This window comes from Rhinolophus ferrumequinum, chromosome 20, assembly GCF_004115265.2.
Source record: "Rhinolophus ferrumequinum isolate MPI-CBG mRhiFer1 chromosome 20, mRhiFer1_v1.p, whole genome shotgun sequence".
NCBI lineage: Eukaryota > Metazoa > Chordata > Mammalia > Chiroptera > Rhinolophidae > Rhinolophus > Rhinolophus ferrumequinum.
In genome coordinates, this window is record NC_046303.1 from 33,708,648 (window position 1) to 33,729,429 (window position 20,782).

At 35.1% G+C, this 20,782-nt stretch overlaps 1 protein-coding gene across 4 annotated transcripts in view; it reads left to right on the forward strand.

Annotated features, from left to right (window-relative positions):
- PEX1 (peroxisomal biogenesis factor 1) overlaps window positions 1–20,782 on the forward strand; it is a 58,700-nt gene that overhangs the window by 5,492 nt on the left and 32,426 nt on the right. For 3 of the 4 annotated variants that reach the window (XM_033088575.1, XM_033088576.1, XM_033088572.1), the window contains exons 2-10: window positions 1,417–1,560; window positions 3,036–3,119; window positions 3,311–3,425; window positions 3,524–4,284; window positions 5,665–5,784; window positions 9,082–9,205; window positions 9,430–9,536; window positions 10,621–10,703; window positions 15,185–15,317. In XM_033088575.1, the coding sequence (XP_032944466.1) occupies window positions 1,417–1,560; window positions 3,036–3,119; window positions 3,311–3,425; window positions 3,524–4,284; window positions 5,665–5,784; window positions 9,082–9,205; window positions 9,430–9,536; window positions 10,621–10,703; window positions 15,185–15,317 (1,671 nt within the window). The remainder of the gene's footprint in view (window positions 1–1,416; window positions 1,561–3,035; window positions 3,120–3,310; window positions 3,426–3,523; window positions 4,285–5,664; window positions 5,785–9,081; window positions 9,206–9,429; window positions 9,537–10,620; window positions 10,704–15,184; window positions 15,318–20,782) is intronic. The other variant, XM_033088573.1, reaches the window with a different exon arrangement.

Here is a 20,782-nt window from a genome sequence, read left to right on the forward strand (position 1 = left end):
TAGTCTTTTTGTATTTTGTTTGTTCATTTAATTTGGTCTTTAAGATTCCGCATATAAGTGAAATCATATGGTATTTGTCTTCCTCTGTCTGACTTATTTTACTTAGCATAATACCTCTAGGTCCACCTATGTTGTCACAAATGGTAAGATTTCACTCTTTTTTATGGCTGAGTAATATTCGATTGTATGTATGTATTATATCTTCTTTATCCAGTCCTCTATTGACGGACATTTAGGTTGCTTTAATATCTTGGCTATTGTAAATAATGCTGCAGTGAACAAAGGCATGCATATATCTTTTTGAATTAGTGTTTGGGTTTCTTCAGATAAATACCCAGAAGTGGAATTACTGAGTCATATGTAGTCAATTTTTAATTTTCTGAGGAATGTCCATACTGTTTTCCATAGTGGCTGGACCAATTTGCAATCCCACCAACACTGCATGCCAACACTTGTTTTTGTTGACTTATTGATGATAGCCATTCTGACAGGTGTAAAGTAATATTGCACTGAGGTTTTAATTTGCATTTCTCTGATGATTAGTGACATTGAGCATCTTTTCATATGTCTGTCTGTTGGCCATCCAGCTGTATGTCCTCTTTAGAGAAATGTCTATTCAGGTCCTCTGCCCATTTTTAAATTGGATTGTTTGGTTTTTTGTTGTTGTATGAGTTCTTTATAAATATTGGATATTAACCCCTTATCAGGTATATTACTGGTGAATATCTTCTCCCATTCAGTAGGTTGCCTTTTGTTTTGTTGATGGTTTCCTTTGCTGTGTAAAAACTTTTTTTAGTTTGATGTAGTCTCCTTTGTTTATTTTTTCTCGTTTCCCTTGACCAAGAAGAGAGATCCAAAAAAAAAAAACATTTCTAAGAGCAATACTGTTACATTTTTAGTGATCATGGTATATGTTTCTATTATTGACTCATTTTAAAATAGTAAATTTATAGCTTATTTAATAATTTTCCTATTGGTAGACACTTAAGCCAATCCTGTTTTCATTCTTATAGAAAATACTACAGAGATATATTCTGATGTAGGTTTTTTCTTCTTTGAGTCATTAATTAATTATACATACACATGCACACACACACACACACACACACCCCAAAGTCATATAAGTTCATTCTCTGCCTTTTGCCACTTTGAATTTTGGAATGATTGAATCAATTTATAATGCTATCATAAGAGTAAGTATATTGGTTTCATGTATAGTATCACCATTGTTGCATGTTTGAGATGATTATAGCTTTTTAAATGCTATGACAGATGTGGATAACAGAGAGCTATCAACTATCTATAGAACTTTTTTTTGTGTTTGTGGATTGCAATAATAGTTTTTTATATGAATCCAGAAAAGCATGTAAAAACTTTCAAAGTATTTCCCCCTATTTTTTATTTCTGAATAAATAGAATCAAGCTATAGAAGTAACCTGGGGTCACCAGCCTGCATTCTTGAGCTGGGTGGAAGGCAGGCATTTCAGCGATCAAGGTGAAAATGTGGCTGAAATTAACAGACAAATTGGTCAGAAACTTGGACTCTCAAATGGGGAACAGGTAAGCACAAAATGTGATGAAAATGACATTTTTCTAATATCGCATAATATAGCAATGAAAATAAAATTTAGAAGTCAGATTTTTTTTAAGGAGAGAGATGACACCTAACTTGTATGTTCCTATAATTAGTCCGAGGTATTCAAGTTGACTATATACTCTGTTAAGTCATTGTCTACCATATACTCTGATATTAACTCATTATCTTACAGTCTACCAAGCTCTCTAGTTGACTTTATATTCTGCTCTCTATTTTACTCACTTTCCATGTTCCCTAATTTTGCTTTTGTGCAATTATTTTTGCTTTATAAATTATTACATTTTACTTTCTGTTATCAAACTTCATTTCATTTGTTTCTGACAAATTTTCTAACCTTCCAGGGTTATACTTGATTTTTAGAAAACTGTCCTACAAAAGAGGGATGTTATTTTTCCATTTTAATCTTGCCTATGAATTTAATGTGTTTAGATTATAAACTCCAAAGCTTAAGGACTCATGTCTATTTTGTCATTTTATTATATTCACTAATTTATTCCTTTAAAAATATTTAAACTATAGAAGTAATACATTAAAAGTAAAAAAAATTTTTCTATTTCTCTAACTCCAGTCTCAGAATGAGTATATATTGTATATTGGGATCTCACTAGACCTTTAGGATTTAAAAAATGAGATCATACATATTTTCTGCAATTTTTTCCCACAAACTAGATCAGAGATACTTTTCCATGTATTACAAATAATATGCATTGAACATCTCTCTCTATATATATATGGAATGAAATAGTAAAAATTGAATTGGGCTGCACATTTAAAAATTTGATAGATGGGGCTAATTTGCTTCCTATTACCAGTTTCCCACAACTGTACAAAAGATAGTCACATCTTTTTAACTTGTTTTCAACACAGACTAATTTTGTTCATGCATGTGTTTGATAAGAAATCCATAGGCCTCGCACTAGTCCTTTGCTTACCCTAAGTTTTTGCCAGAATCTTAAAACTTTAGCACCAGAGTAACCTGAGAAATCACTAACTTTGGTGCTTGCTCTACAAACCAAGGGAGATGGAATATTTTGCCAAGGATTGCATAACAAATTACAGTTCTGCTCTCTTTGAGTTTTTGTTGTTGTTGTTTGTTTGTTTGTTTGTTTGTTTTTTGACAATTCTGGTCCATGTCTAATGAAAAAGAAGTTACATGAATAAGAAATGGACATAAAACCTTTATTTTATTTTTTAAAAACATGTGTTGTGCTAGGATGTATTTTCCTTTATTCTGTAATTAATTGTGAAACAAGTTTTCCTAAAATGCTGAGTATATCAAAGTCTAGCTAAGAATCAGTACTTAATAAATATTTGTCAAATGAGAGACTATACACAGACACACACACACTTAATTACATACCTAAAGAGAGAACTTCTTATTTTCTAGAGATACAGAAAAGTTTTTTAAAAGCAGTTTTACATTTTAAATTTTTTCTAGGTTTTTCTCAAGCCGTGTTCCCATGTGGTGTCTTGTGAACAAGTTGAGGTGGAACCGCTCTCAGCAGATGATTGGGAGATACTGGTAAAGAAAACAAAATGAGAACTATCCCAGTTTGACATTAAACTACTTCAAAATATCAGTGTCTTTAGATTTCTCTGGCTTCGTTATACGTTCTGAGTTGGTTTGAGTTATAAGAATGACTTGAGATTTTCTTACTAGACATGGAGTGGACAAAATATGAAGTGAATTGGTCTTTTTGTCATTGGTTCTAGGAGCTGCATGCTGCTTCCCTTGAACAGCATCTTCTAGATCAAATTCGAATTGTTTTTCCAAAAGCCATTTTTCCTGTTTGGGTTGATCAACAAACTTACATATTTATCCAAATTGGTAGGTGCTATCGTAATATTTGCCATCATACTCTATGCCATATCACTGAATCTAAAACAGAGGCGAACGTGCACTAATGCGTCTTATTTTCTACACAGTTACACTAATACCAGCTGCTACTTATGGAAGGCTGGAAACAGACACAAAACTCCTTATTCAGCCAAAGACCCGCCAAGCCAAAGAGAATACTTTTTCAAAAGCAGATGATACACGTGGAACATTTCATTATTATGAAAGAGACCAACAAGAATTGATAAAAGAACTGCAAACCAAGCAACTTCAGTCACATACTACAAGAGTCACTGGGTCTAATGAAACAGATTCAGAGGATACAATTGACCCACCATCAAGCTTATGGAGTATGATAGAAAGCATTTTTTCCTTTGGGTCTGAGAAGAAACAAGAGACATCCTGGGGTATAACTGAAATCAATGCATTCAAAAAGATCCAGTCAAAAGTTGTTCCTGTAGACAATATTTTCAGAGTATGCAAATCTCAGCCTCCCAGTGTATGTAACTCATCAGCAACTTCTGTGTTTCACAAATACTATGCCATTCATGTATTTCCATGGGACCAGGAATATTTTGATGTGGAGCCCAGCTTTACTGTGACCTATGGAAAGCTCGTTAAGCTCTTTTCTCCAAAGCAACAGCAGAGTAAAACAAAGCAGAAAGTCCTGTCAGCTGAAAAAGAGAAGCAGGTGTCAGAACCAGTAAATCAAAAACAAATTAGCCTAGACCACAGTCAAGAATATGGTAAGTCCTGTGTACTGAAGGTCGTCTGGAACGGACTTGAGGAATTGAAGAATGCCATAAAATACGCCAAAAATGTAGAAGCTCTCCATCTTGGAAAAGTCTGGGTTAGTATAAATTTTATAATTAGGAAGGAAATAATTTTATGTTGTTTGAACTTCCCCAAATTATGAATTAGAATAATATATACAAATTGAAAACCAGATTAATAAGAAATAGTATCCAAAGTCTCTGCAGGAACAGATTTCTGATTGCAGGGTAGAGTCCTTGTTTGGGTACAGATTGTGCATTTTCTGCCTATGTAAATTTGGACAGTATAATATTAGACAGGTACAGGCCTAGAGAGATCAAAATTACTTGCCCATGGTTACATAGCTAGTAAGTAGAACTAGGAGTAAAACTAGGCACGCTGACTCCAGAGTTCACGCTTAGCTTGGAGTGCCCTACGAATCCTTGTATCTTTAATACCTGCAGAAGATTTGTTTCCAAGTTCTTGAAAACACAAGAAAGACTTGTTATGTGTTGGGGAAAATGCCCAGTGTAGAGAGAGACCTACGGTGTGAGGCGACCTTCCTGCTACCTGTAACGGTACCTGACTGGAATGAGCCCAGAAGCTTACTCTGCTGGTATCAGCTCTTTAACCTGTGTAATGGGGAGAGGAATTAAAAGGAACTAGTGTTCACTGGCTCATCCTGGCCTCAAATATAAATGCTAGCTATGTGAAATGAGTCACCAGTCCCACTTATTTGACCCTAATTTTGAACCATTGTGAAGCAAAACTTCACAGTGAGAAAGGGAGGAAATTGTTAAGACAGTGAAGAAAAATAGGAAGGGAAGGGGGTTTCCTTTGTAGATTTCTTTTACTTCCACAGTTTTCCCTATCACCTTTATGCAGTTGACTTAGAAAGTTTTCATCTCTTCAGCCTACAGCATTTTCTAAAGCTCCAGACCACTGCCTTACTATTTTCTGTTAGCTCTAAACTCGGTTTAGTAGATCCCACTGCATCTTCAAAACCAAATTGTTTAATGCTGAACTTGCTATGACTTAACCTCCTTTTATTAATGGTTCTGCCGTTAGGTAGGAATACTCTTTGGAATGGTGAGGACGGGGTGAAGAAGTGATGGTGGTGAAGTCTTGGGGACCACATAAGATAGCAGTGAGGAGTCTCACTTCCCACTCTAAAGGTGGGGAGCCATGGCCAGTGAGGAGTGGCAGTGGTTACCATCAGGTACTCAGACAGGTTTGACTTGATAGATCAAAATTGATCACATTCTGAAGAAGAGGTTAAAAGAAAGAAATGCAGGGGGAAAATTGAAATGTTTGTAATATAACAGTACCTAACTATCCATCTGTTTATACTGCGAATCATGATAGCTCCTATAATTTCACCTGAATTCATAGAAGTTAATTTGAATATGTGTGCTCTGGAATATTTTTTAATCAAGCTTTGAGCGTATTTATATTTCTGTTCATTTTTAAATTTCAGATTCCAGATGACCTGAGAAAGAAACTAAATATAGAAATGCATGCAGTAGTCAGAATAACTCCAGTGGAAGTTACCCCTAAAATTCCAAGGTCTCTAAAATTACAACCAAGAGAAAACTTAGTGAGTTCAAATTTGTATGTTATGTTACAATTGTTTTACATGTGTTGAAAACTTCTAGTTGCTTTAGCTAAGTGATAAGAATGTTGTACTTCTTTTTGCTAGAAAGTCTTTTTTCCTTTTTCTTTATTGTGGTAAAATATATGTAACATAAAAATGTGATTTTAGCCATTTTTAGATGTACAATTCATTGGCATTATCACATTCATAATATTGTGCAACCATCACCACTATCTGTTTCCAAAACTTTCCCATCAACCCAACAGAAACTCTGTGTCCTTTAAATAATAACTCTTCATCCCTACCTCCCCTAGCTCCTGGTAACCTCTAATCTATAATCTATCTCTGTAAATTTGCTTATTCTAAATATTTCATATAAGTGGAATCATACAATATTTGTTCTTTGTGTCTGGCTTATTTTACTTAACATGTTTCCAAGGTTCATCCATGTTGTAGCATGTATCAGAACTTTATCCCTTTTTATGGCTGAATAATATTCCTTTCTATGGATATATTACATTTTGTTTATCCATTCATCTCTTAGTGGACTTGGGTTGTTTATACCTCTTAGCTATTGTGAATAATGTGGCTATAAATGTTGGTGTCCAACTATCTGTATGAGTTCTTGCTTTCAATTCTTTTGGTATATATGAGGTCGAACAATTAAGTTCGCGAATTTGTTGCAACGATGTTGCTAACCTTTTTTGATATCAGAGGGATTATTTATTATGAATTTGTACCAACTGGACAAACAATTAACCAAGTTTACTATTTGGAAGTGCTGAAAAGGCTGTGTGAAAAAGTTAAACATCCTGAACTTTTTGCCAACAATTCATGGCTTTTGCATCACGACAATGCACCGGCTCACTTGGCACTGTCTGTGAGGGAGTTTTTGGCCAGTAAACAAATAACTGTATTGGAACACCTTCCCTACTCACCTGATCTGGCCCCCAGTGACTTCTTTCTTTACCCGAAGATAAAGGAAATATTGAAAGGTAGACATTTTGATGACATTCAGGACATCAAGGGTAATACAGCGACAGCTCTGATGGGCCATTCCAGAAAAAGAGTTCCAAAATTGCTTTGAAGGGTGGACTAGGCGCTGGCGTTGGTGCATAGCTTCCCAAGGGGAGACTTCATAGGTGACTGTAGTGATATCCAGCAATGAGGTATGTAGCACTTTTTCTAGGATGAGTTTGCGAACTTAATTGTCCCACCTCATACCTAGGAGTAGAATTGCTGGATCATATGGTAATTCTGTTTAACTTTTTGAGAAAAGAAACCAAGAAGTCTTTAATAAACAATACACATATGATGTATACTGTGCCAATATAAATATGGATATTTTTGGCTTTTAAAATTAATATTTTTAAATTATACATCTACGTAATTTTTAAAAATTTCTCCCATGTTATTTCAGTATTAATACTGCAGCCTAAAAGAGTGCTAGACTGTTTTACTTTCCTACTCTGTTAATCCTTTAGAATTGGTATGGCCAGGAAATGAGATGTTGAACTTAATTGTAAAATCTTTTTAATAGAGTATTATCATCTGTACAAGTTTGGGTTACCAGTTCTCAGAGGATTATAATGCAGGAGAATGATTGTATTATATGTTCAAAATATTCCTTCTGTGATAATTCAAATAGTACTTTTGGAACCTCAGGATCATGATGGTCATTAAGTCATGGAAGAACCAATTTAGCAGAACTTTCTAGTTGATGAAACCCCAGATAAGATAGATTATATTATGTGACTAGAGAAGAGGAAAACAAATAGAATGATGCCATTTCCGTAATATTATGTAACTGAGTATTTAATACATTGGCTGAACAGTACACAGTGATTTGTAGTTTTGTTTTAACTTTCTGGTTACTGACCTTGGTATTTTTCAAAAGTTACATCTCTTATGTATGAAAATAACTAGCCACTGGTCATGAGATATTTTTTTTTTCCCTCACTAATGGGATATTACTACAGAATTCCTTTTCTATCCTACGTTGCATATTTTAGTGGAAGGTTTATGACCTTGGCAGGTCTCTCTGGGCTATGATTATATCGCCTGGGACATAAAGATGTTTGATTCTAGAGGAACTGTCAATTGCTTTCTGATTCTAAAAGTCTTGATTTTAAATAGTTCTCATTTTCAGTTTATTATTTTGTTTAGGTCTTTAATCTCATTGCCCAAAAATGTCCAAAGAAGTAACTATTTCTGTGATTTTTAAGAATGGGAAAGTGATGACTGTACTTAGTTTAGACTACTTTTGGTAGTGATCAAGTTTTGAACTGAGCTTAATCAGCAAATAAAAGCTTAACTCTGGATGAAGAGAGAGAATAGATACCAGTCGAGAAATTACAGCATAGAGGTTTAATCTTCCTGGGCAGATATTAACCAACTTTCCTATAAGAATTTTTGTTTTTCCTGTTTTTAATTTCAAATAGGTTTTAAAAACTTAATAATTTTAATTTTGAAAACTTTAAAAATTAGCAATGTTTTTCTCAGAATTTCTTCATACCTTTTTAACAATGTATTAACACTTTACTTGTTGAGTATATGAGCACTGTGGCCAGCTTAACAGAAAAAAAGAAAAGAAAGTAACTTGAATATGTAAAGAGTTTTTCTGATGTATAAAGAAATTGAGAGGATCTGTAGGTGGTTAAACCATGTCATCAAGGATCTAGGCTCCCTTGGTCTTCCTTTCTGCCATCCTTACCCTATGACTTTCCTCCTATCAGAAGCAAGATATTTGTTGTGCTAATTAGCCATCACATTTGCATTCATGCAGCAGAAGGAAAGGCACAAAGCAAAAGCCTTCTCCTTATAAGGTTTCTCTACCTTTTAATCAGAAAGAGAAGCCTTTCCCAAGGATTGCTGATTGCACACCACTGTCCAGAATCCAGACACACACACACACACCCCTCCAAGGTGGGAATCCAAGCTAGGAGTTTGCTTTCCCACCTCTATAGTAGAGGGAGACAAAGGAGAATGAGGTGGGAATGCTTATTCAGTGAACCAAATTCAAATTATGGCACGTGTTATCACTGGGCATAGTCAAAAAGAGCATTTAAAACTTTGCCACTTGTATAAATGTTCCTTCAGGTAAAACTGTGTTCTTTGTACTGACTAGAGTATCAAATCCAAAATCTGTGCCTATAGAATATGAACATCCTTCCTGGTTTTTTTTGGGTAAAGTTTACATTTTATTAGCAAGATTATGAGGTGTTAAAATAAGGGTATTAATGTTAAGGGTAAGGTCAGGATCAGGATAATTTATTACTGTTCTTTCATTTTCTCTGGCAGCCTAAAGACGTCTGTGAAGAAGACATAAAAACTGTGTTCTCTTCATGGCTACAGCAATCTACTACGACCACATTTCCTTTGATAATATCAGAGAAAGAATATATTAGGCTGGGAATTAAAGATGGTGGGTAAATTTTATTTGTTATTTTGATATTTTTCCTATTGGAGAAGTCATCACATTTTTCATTGTTTTTCCAACTTGTGACACGTGTGAACAAGAAACATGTAAACAGATTTTACATACCGAAGAATGCCTTTATTTAAATTTAAATAAATTTGATATTTAAAATCTTAAATTATTTCATCTCCACTTCAGTACTAACTCTACATTTATTACTTTCTTTTCAGTAGGGTTGAAGGAGTTTTTTCTGAATGTAGTTCATTCTTGGCAAAAAGAAAAAGAAGAAAATATTTTTCTGTTGAGTACCAATCTGCTACAGAAGATCACAATACAAGTAATTGCATACTATTGAATATTTAATGAAACAATATTTGTCACATGTGATTGATAAAGTATGAATTTACTTGTAAGACCTTGCATCCTAAAGTATAGTAGAAACTCAAATGATAAGAGTAAGGAATAACTTGATTTAAAATATTCTATAATCTTTAACTTATCTAAACTAATTATTGATTTATCAGAAATTTAAAATCAATGCCTCAGCACAATTAAGTTTCAGGAATAGAACTGATAATATTAACTGGCAAATGGATCATAATTTAAAATTCTCCTATATTAAAACAAAGGAAAACTGGGGTGGCGGGTTAGCTCAGTTGGTTAGAGTGTGGTGCTGATAACACCAAGGTTGCCGGTTGGATCCCTGCATGGGCCACTGTGAGCTGCGCCCTCCTTAAAAAAAAAGAAAGAAAGAGAGAGAGAGAGAGAGAGAGAGAGAGAGAGAGAGAGAGAGAGAGAGAGAGAGAGAGAAAGAAAGAAAGAAAGGAAAACTTAGCTTTAGTAGTTTGATTTTTAAAATTCATATTATCTTCAACTTTGTGGTACAACCCATATTATTTTGGCAATTCTTAAATTCTCAACTATTCACAAATATTATATGACTTTTCTTCCACAAGTATTTTAAAAGTAGACTTTTTAGATTATTATGTTTTAGTTAGGATATTTACTCTTATCATTATAAAATAGAAGATACTCTAGCCCTTTAGAATTTCAGTGGTTTGGAGGTAGACATTGTTTCTCTACTTTTGAAAGATAATTGAAGCAGTACCTTTCAGAGAAGATACAAGTGTAAGAATTGTGAAAAGAATAAATATGACACAAATGAAAATTGCAAATAAAAATAGATCTGTAAAATGCATTAAGGAGATGACATTCTTTATTGCTTATTGACCATAAATATTTGTGTTCTGTGGATGAATAAATTATTATTGTCAAAGCTATTTTAAGTAATGATCTTGCAAGCATAGTATATCTTTTCTCTCTGGTGTAACAGAATCAGCAATTCAGTTTCCTGGGACCCAAGAAACACAGTGAAAAATATAACTTTGAAATGTAAAACTGATTTTTCCTTGCCACTATAGGTCCTTCTAGATCCTATGGTAAAAGAAGAAAACAGTGAGGAAATTGACTTTATTCTTCCTTTTTTAAAGCTGAACTGCTTGGGGTAAGAAGTTATGGCCAAATTAGCATGTTTACAGATATATTTGACATTATCTCTGGCAGGGTTTTTATGTGTAAATATTAAAGTAGATGTTAATGTCATTGAATAATCTAACTGATGCATTAGATATTTTTTCAAGGATTGTTTCTGTTTTCACACCTAGCTTAGTAACTTGCCTTGTCTCAGATAACTAAAAGTCTGAAGCTTATTAGAAATTTTACTCTGAGATTTCAGTTTTTTCAATTACAGTTGACATTCAATATTATATTAGTTTCAGGTGTACCGCGTAATGGTTAGACATTTAAATAACTTGTAAAGTGATCCCCCTGAAAAGTCTAGTACCCCGACACATTAAGTAGTTATTACAATATTATTTGACTATATTCCGTAAGCTGTACTTTATGTTCCTGTGACTATTTTGTAACTATCAATTTATACTTCTTAAACCCCTTTACTTTTTTCACCCAGTTCCCCAACTCCTCCTCCCATCTGGCAACCATCAGTTTGTTTTCTGTATCTATAAATCTGTTTCTGTTTTTTTTTTGTTTGTTTTTTAGATTTCACATGTAAGTGAAATCATATGGTATTTGTCTTTCTCTGTCTGACTTATTTCATTTAGCATAATACCCTCTAGGCCAACATGTGTTGCCACAAATGGTAAGATTTCATTCTTTCTTATAGCCAAGTAATATTCCATTATATATGTGTACCAATCTTCTTTATCCATTCATCTGTTGATTGGAGCATTTAATCAATTTACGTTTAAACTAATTGTTGATAGGTATGCAGTTATTGCCATTTTATTGATTGTTTTTGTAATTCTCTGTTCCTTATTCTCTTTCTCTCTTCTCTCATACGTTGATGTCTTTCTGTAGTGTTTGGATTTGTTTCTCTTTATTTCTGGTAAAGCTCTTGGAGATTTTTGGTTTCTGGTTACCATATGCTTAAAGTATATATACCAAGCTATGTTTATAACATCTATTTTAAGTTGATGGTTGCTTAAGTTTGAACACATTCAAAATCACTACCATTTTTACTCACCCCATCCATGTTTATGTTTTTGTCATTATTTTTTACTTCTTTTGTGTGTGTTTGTATATATCCCTTAATTTAGTGTTGTAATTACACATGATCTTCCTACTTTTGCCTTCTAAACTTTGTATCAGCTTTAGTGTTGGTTGAGGCTCTGTTTTCATCATGTGTTTGCCTTTGTCAGTGAGAATTTTTCTCTTTGCAATACATTCTTTTATTTTTGATTTTTTCTTCTTCTTAAAGAAGTCTCTTTAACATTTCTTGTAGTACTGGTTTGGTATTAATGAAGTACTTTAGCTTTTTCTTGTCTGGGAAGTTCTTTCTCTCTCCTTCCATTCTATATACTAGCCTTGCTGTGTAGAGTAGTGTTGGTTTTAGGTCCTTGCTTTTCATCACTTTGTATGTTTCCTCCCAGTCCCTTCTGGCTGCAAAGTTTCTGTTGAGAAATCAGCTGACAGTCTTATCAGCGCTTTCTTATAGGTAACTAACAGCTTTTCTCTTGCTGCATTTAAGATTCTTTCTTTGTCTTTAACCTGTGGCATTTTAATTATGATGTGTCTTGTTGTGGGCCTCTTTGGGATTAGCTTGTTCAGGACTCTCTGTACTTCCTAGACTTGTATGTCTATATTTCCTTCACCAGGTTAGAGAAGTTTTCAATCTTGAGCTTTCTCTCCTTCTGGTACCTCTATGATGTGAATATTGGTACACTTAATGTTGTCCCAGAGGCCCCTTAAACTATCCTAATATTTTTTGGATTTATTAATTTTTTTGGCTGTTCCAATTGGGTGTTTTCTGCTACCTTATCTTTTAATCTTCTAAACCACTGATTTGATCCTCTGCTTCATCTAATCTGCTGTTGATTTTATCTGATGTATTCCTCATTTCAGTGACTGTATTCTTCATTTCTGACTGGTTCTTTTTTATGTTTTCTATCTCCTTTTTTGTTTCCTATCTCTTTGTTGAAATTCTCCCTGAGATCACTGAGCATCCTTATAACCAGTGTTTTGAATTCTGTGTCTGGTAGATTGCTTGGCTCCATTTTGTTTAGTTCTTTTTCTGGAGCTTTGTTCTGTTCTCTCATTTGGGACATGTTTCTTTGTCTCCATATTTTGGCTGGAGACAAATGTGTTTGTTTCTGTGTATTAGGCAAGCCTGGTATGCTTCTGGTTTTAGTAGAGTGGCTTATGTAATAGGTGTGCTGTGGGTCCCAGTTGCTCAGCCTCCCTATTCACCTGAGCTGGGTGTCCCTTGTGGGATGTGTGTACTCTCTGTTGTAGTTGAGCCTTGATTGCTATTGGCACATCAGTGGGTAGGATTGGCCCTCAGGTTGACAGTGACTACACTGGACAAGCTGTTGTGTAGGGGCTGACCCTACAGAATGGGACTCACATTAGTGGGGCTCTGGTGCCTGCTGAATCCACCCTTTGGGTGTGTCGTTTGTGGTGCTAATTGGATGGTGCTCTGGTGTGGTCTGAAGCCAGTCACCAAGTGTGTTAGTTCTAGGGCCTCTTGAAAGGGGATCCAGGGCTGGCCAAGGTTAGCTGTTGCTTTTTTCTAGCACAGGGCAACCTGGTAGGAGTTACAAAATGATCTATTGTTGGTTGCTGCCTGTGCTGCGCTTGGAGGCACCTGGGAGTGGTTGTGCTGTGAACCGAGGCTGGCTGCTGCTAATAGCAGGCTTGGGCTACTTAGCAAGAGGTACAGGGCACACTGAGGCCAGCCTGCTACTCGTTTGGGGTTTATGAACCTTTGGGAGATTTTAGGAAAGTCCATATTGTGGATCCAGGCCAGCTGCTTGTATGTATTAACTCTGAGAGAGGTTCAGGCCAGGCTTGAGAATTGGGTGGAATGGGGTTTCAGAGAATCACCAGGGTGGGGTGAGAGTGGCGTTAGCCAGGTTAATGTAGACTCAGATTTGGTGCCCTCCTGTGCCTGCAGGCTCTGTGTGGGGAGGGCTCTGCAGAGGAACAATGGTGCCTTCTGGCACTTTAGTCTCCAAGAGAGCTGCCCCTCCAGCCCTTGCCTTAAAGCCAAACAATTCAATTTCTCCCTATTTGTCCCTGGCACTTTTTGAGCTGCTGTCCTTTTGTTGGGGCTTAGGGTGAGTGAGTCTGTGTTCAGGCCCTTTAAAAAGCTGCCTGGGTCTACAGCAGCTCTCTGTATCACCCAGACAGATTCCCCACTGATTTTCACAATCAGAATTTGTGGTGAATTCTCTTCTCAGCACTGGAACTCTGGGCTGAGGAGCCCAATGTGGAGCTGGGAGCCCTCTCTCCTCAGGGGGGTTCTCTGCAGCTGAGATATCCCTCCCAATTCTTAACTGCCCCACGTGGGTGTGGGACCAGCCCATTTCGCATCTCCGCCCCTCCTAGCAGTCTCAATGTGGCTTCTTCTTTATAGCCTTAGTTATAGGACTTCTGTTCAGCTAGTCTTCAGGTGATTCTCAAGGATGGTTGTTTTATAATTATAATTTTGACGTGGTTGTGGGAGGAGGCGAGTACAGTGTTTACCTACTGTGCTATCTTAATCGGAAGTCTCCTTTGAGATTTGTGAGAAGAAAGCAACTAGGTATGACCTAGATCATACCTAGAATCATAACAATAATTCTTAGAGCTAATAAATTTATTTTAAAAGTTCAATCTATAAATGTTAGTTGAACGTTTAAAAATATTTCAAATTAAGTTATTCCTTCAATATTAACTGGGATTATTAGTTATTAATAATAATAATTGGAATTATTTGTGTTTTCCTCAACTTTTTAGACAAATCTGAAAAGAACCTCTTATTTCTTATACAACATGAAATCCCATATAACCATTACCTCTCAGAATTCTTCACAGAGGCTTTTAATAGATGTAGTAGTAGTGACTTGATTTCCTATAATAGTATAGTCTATAAATGTTTCAGTAAAAAGTTTAAACTATAAAGTAACAATGTTTAAATACAGCATAATATTCATGTATAAAGTAAAATCTCTTCAGTTCAGACTCTAATTTTAGGAATTTATGATATTTATCAGAAATAAAATGGCAGTCAATCAGGAGTTAGGCTGAAGTTCATATTTGTATAATCTACAGATTGAAACCGGATTTCAAAGGCGATGTTTAAGAGGAAATAAATCTTCAATTATCTTAACACTTCAGAAGCACCCATTTATGATTGTGTTGATTACCAAAGCAGGAATCATTATGAGGTGTTTGTATATGTTAAGACAAATTCCTTAAGGACTCCTATTAGGACAAAACTTTCAGTTATTGCACATGTTTGAAAGTTAAAAACTGTGACTCAGATTTGGCAGTAATTCAATATACTTTCAAGTAAAGGAGAATTTTTAAGATTTTACTCTTTTAAAAATAATTAACTAGCTTAGGAAGAAAAGTTTCACAATTTTTTATGGTTAGATTTTATTCTGCTTCAGTGTTTTATTATGCAACTATTTACATATTTTGCAGAGGAGTGAATTCCTTAGGCGAATCCTCCATGGAGCACATCATTCATAGCCTCCTGGGACGCCCTTTGTCTCGGCAGCTGATGTCCCTTGTGGCAGGACTTAGGAATGGAGCCCTTTTGCTCACAGGAGGAAAGGTATGTGATTAAAATGTGCTAATTTCACTAATAACTTTTAATTTCTCTTTTTTGGGGTTTGATCATCTGTTTATTAATTATTAATAATTAAGATTATTAATATGAGATATGGAAAGCATTCATTCCTTCAGCACTATTTTTGAGTGTCTGTTATTAGATATTGCAAAGTGGTGATGAATACAGTGATACTCTTCCTGCCCTTTTTCTGTATCAATCGATAAGATTGTATGATTTTTCTTTTTTAGGGTGTTAATAGGATTGATTGATTTTCAAATGTTGATCCAACCTTGCATATCTGTAGTAAATCCCACTTGATTATGATGTATTTTTTTTTTTTTTTACACATTGCTAAATTCTGTTCGCCAATATTTTGTCGAGGATTTTTACATCTAATTTCATGAAAGATACTAACCTATAGTTTTCTTTTTCCATACTGTCTTTGTTTAGTTTTGCTATCAGGATAATAAAGAGTTGAGAGGTGTTCCCTACTGTTCTGTTTTCTGGAAGAGATTATATAAAATTGGTGTTCATTTTTCTTTAAATGTTTGGTTAAAACTCCAGTGGAACCATCTGGGCCTGGAGATTTCTTTATTGTTAGTTTTTAAATTATAAATTCAGTTTCCTTAATTGTCTATTTTATCTTGGCAGACATTTGGTAATTATCGAGGAATTGTTCCATTTCTTCTAATTTGTCAAATTTATGAGCATAAAATTATTTGTAGTATTCTCTTATTATCCTTTTAATGATTGTGGAATCTGTTGTGACGTCCTGTTTCCTGATAATGGTGATTGTGTCCTCTCTTTCTTTAAGCTTTGTCAATTTTGCCTGAGGTTCCCTGCCCTTTTAAAGTTCTATTCTCTACAACACAGTATTGATGCCAGGGATATAATGTGGTCTTTGTGATTCTTTGTGCTTTTTTGCAATTCAAAATTTTAAGGCTTTTTCATTGCTGTTCACTTTTAACTCCAATACAATAACTTTTTTTTTCTGTTACTAGCCTAGCTGCTTTCTTTTGATTCTTATTTAAGACATAGCAACTACTCCAATATGTTTCCACCTTAGGAAGAGCAAATTGAATCCAATGTAAGCAGAAAAGAAATAATAAGAATTAGAGCAGAAATCAATGAATCAAAAACAGGAAATCAGTAGAGAAAATCAGTGAAGCCAAAAGCTGATTATCTGAAAAGATCGATAAAGTTGATAAGCCTCTAACCAAGCTAAGGAAAAAAAGAGATGATACACAGCACGGTGATTATGGTTAACAATGCTGTATTATATACCTGAAAGTTGCTAAGAGAATAGATCTTAGATCTATTACCACAGAAAAGAAATGGTAATTAGGTGATGGAGGTGTTAATTAACCCTATCGTGGTAATCATTTTGCAATATATAAGGGTATTAGATCATCATGTTTTATACTTTAAACTTATCCAAAGTTGTAAGACAAATTATATCTCAATAGAGCTGGAAAGAGAAAAGAGAAAAAAGAATTTTGAATTCATCGTTAGAACAAGGAAAAGCCATGATAAAATTTGAATTTTATTTTCAAATATTTTTAATTTTTAAGTTGAAATGGAGGACACAAATAACAAAGTGCACAAATTGTAAACCCAGTGGATTATCACAGAGTAAACTCCCTGTGTAACAGCCCAATAAAAATTGGAACAAACTGGAACAAAGAGAACACAAATTACTGATATCTGAAATAAAAAATGGAAGGGACATCACTACAGATCCCATGGACATTAAAAGGATAGTAAAGTAGTAATTAATGAACAACTCTATGTCCACAAATTTGATAACACAGATGAATAGACCAATTCCTTAAAGGACACAAGATGCCAAAATTCACACAAGATGAAATACACAATATAAAAAGGCCTGTATCTAAAAAAATTGAATCAATAGTTAATAATCTTCCAAAACAGAAAGCACCAGGCCCAGATGGGTTCACTGGTTAATTCTACCAGGCACTTAAAAAATTATACCAATTCTGTACAATCTCTTTCAGAGGATAGGAGCAAAGATAATACTTCCTAACTCATTCTATAAGGCCAGCATTACCCTAATACCAAAACCAGACAGACATTACAGGAAAAGAAAACTATAGACCAATATCTGTCATGAACATAGATGCAAAAATGCTCTATAAAATATTAGCACATCAAATCAACCAATATATGAAAAGAATTACACACCACAATCAAATGGGATTTATCCCAGAGGTTGGTAAAATACAGCAACTGCTCTGTGTGGTTTCTAGATTACCTATGTCACATTTCAAAATGCATCATCATGGTAGAATATTTATTTTGAAAAAGGAATATCCTACTGACGCAGAAGCCAGATTTCCTCAGTCTCACCTAGGGGTAGCCTAGTTATAGGAAGAGCAAGCAGACCTGGTTTTGAGTCCCACATTTGTCATGTACTTACTGACTGTGACCTCAGGCCGTTTTTTAGTTTATTTGCCTTTTTAGGATTACCTCACTTAAGGGAAAAAATATACATGAAAGAACTCTGTAAACTGAAAAGTGCTGTACAAATAATGAATTTCTTTAAGTAAGGAGAAAAGGTCCTCTGACTAGCCAAAATGATTCTAACAGGTGGAACGTATACCCCAGCACCTCTAATATCTTTATTCTTTGAAACCCATTGACTTTAAATATAAATGAAATTCTGTAAACTATAATGATGGTAGTATTTGTTGATGCCTGCTAAATTTCTGTCTTTGCACAACAAGCTTGGATGTTTTTCTAGTCCACAAAATATTAGAACTGATGCAGAGCTGTTAAAGCTAGACAAAACAACAATGATAAGAAATAATAGTAGATTGAAGGAGGAAACATTAAAAGATGTATAAAAACCTACCAATGTTCAGCCTTTCTAGGGACACTATAACAATGTTTAGCAAAATTTTAGATATGTAAAAAAAAAAACACCATTTGCTGCAGTGAATTCCATAGATTTATTCTAAAGGTATAATCTGACAAGTAAATATATATATATATGTATAGAAAGAGAGAGAGAGAGATTTATTTTAGCTTTACTTATAATAGGTAAAAATTAGAAGCAGCATAAATATATACTTAGGAAGTGGCTTTTCAAACATTACGGTCCAATACATCCCCACAGTGGCTTTGTACTAGGGAGCAGATGCAGCTGTATAATTGTTGATAAAGAGGACAGTGATTTATTATAAACCTGCATGATACTGTAATGCTATCTTTATAAATTTACATAAAATATGTGTGGAGTGCCTGGAAGGATGACACATCGCAATAATTGACAGTCGTTACTTCTGTACAGGGGGATCATTACAGAAGATTTTTCACCTTTTTCTACTTATAAGTATTTATAACCATTTTGTATTTTTTCATATTATTTTATAATCAGGAAAAAATTAAACTTTTATTTGAAAAGAGAAAGTGCACACTGGATCAAAACCCTATATAGTCTGGAGTCACTTAATACAAAAGTAAACAGTTCTGTCCATCTTAAAAGTCTCTGAGGGCTGCACTGTACACTAATTGATGGTCACAGTTTTACTGTAAATCACCAAGAAACTGAATTAAAATTACAGTTAATTTAAGGTAATGGGGAAGTGAGAAATATTTTTTCAGTAAATATAATTGAAATTAAATAGGGGTAAGTTTCATGTATCTAGAATAATTATTTAATGTTCATATTATTTCTTTCTAGTAACAAATAATGAAGCATTACCTGTTTTTAAAGGTAAAAGATTTAAGTATCAGTGATTGTTTTAACTAACAAACTAGATGTTTATTTTCTATTGTGATTGGCACTAATATGAACATAGGACACCCTCAGCTCCTAGCAGCTTAAAAGAAAAGCCCTACTTTAGTAACCCCTGCATATCTCACACAGCTAGATTGGTGGATACTTTTTTTCTCTCTTTTTTTTAACTTTCTCAAAGCAGTTTATTATTTTTAGTATTGCTGTTACCAGAGAGAGGGCTCTTCCCAGCACAGTGTTCAGGTTCTTGGCGTCTCAAGCAAAGAATTGAACGAGACACAGAAATAAAGTGGTGAAAGAGTAGTTTATTAGAAGAGATAGTACACTCCAAAGAAATAGGAGCGGACGCGAGCAACAGAGAATGGCTCAAGGGCCATTATTAGAAGAGAAAGTACACTCCAAAGAGTTTGGAGCCGGCCCCTGAGCAAAAGCAAGGCTCAAAGGGCCCAGACTGGGGAGGATTTGGAGTTTTTATCCTTTTTTTCTCTACAATGGGCTGTTCCTTTTTGGGCATGGGACCGCTTGGTTGACGCCTGTGATCGGCAAGAGGCTATTATCTCATCTTGTTAGACTGCGCATGTTACTTCCCAGAGTTCAGTCTGTTATAATGATATTAATGAACTTCCGGGCATATGTATGATATTATAATGATGGTATAATGAGTCCCAGGTGAAATGAAGGTCATTGTGGCTTTTCTGCACAGGTATGAGTGGCCAGTTTAGTCTAGTTGGGTATTTGTACCCATTTGTTCCTCATAGGGGTAGATAATTACAATGAAAAGGGGAAGCTTTGGGCAGAGAGGGGAGGTCTTTTGGCAGCCTCATTCTGTGGATTATGCAGGAATGCAGAGACCCAATGTCTATCTCTAATTGCCTGCCTTATTTTCCCTTTGAGAGACATGAACCCCATAAAATCTCTATGGGAAGTTGAGGGACAGAAGGTCTCTCTTCTGTATCTGCTTCCTGCTGGACGGGGGCATAGAGCTGTCCCTACCTATTGGGGGATTCATGGAACTCTCGCCCTATCTGATCTCAGATGAGAGGAAGGGGTCTCGAGATCCGCCGGGAAGACTGCGCTGGCTTCTTTGATTGGGACTGGCAACCTTGCTGGGGCACCCTCCGCATCCCCTAGACCCCTGAATGAGGAAAAATAGATTTTAATTGATCCTCAACCAGTCATTCAAGTGTTGTTAATTGCACAAGAATTGGGCCCAGAATGGGTAGGAGAGGACACTAGACTTCAGTGATTACAATCAACAAGTATGAATCACAAGTTTTAGGGTTATTATCTAAAGGAGGGGTAGGAGATTCGTATGATTCAGGTTGAAAACAATCTATTATTTATGATTAAGAAACTAATGTAGTTAAAACACTGAAGAAAGAAAACTTAGAATTTCTGTAGTGAGCAGCCCTTTCATTTGGCCCATATCATTACCACAAATTTATGCTGGCGTTGGAGTGGGAAATGCCCCTTTTTATGGTGTTTATATTCCTGAGATTGTGTTGTCATCTGTTAACCTTCCCTGTGGTTATATCCCACTTATTCTGCAGTGGTCTCTTACAGCTTCCTGAATCCAGATTTTCACTCCTTCCTATTAGTTTATTTTATGTTAAATGCCCTCACCATAATGTGATCCTAGAGTTCCAGGGATGTGGGGGTTCCCCCCTGGCTTTATTGAGCTATAATTGACATATAGCATTATATAGTACAT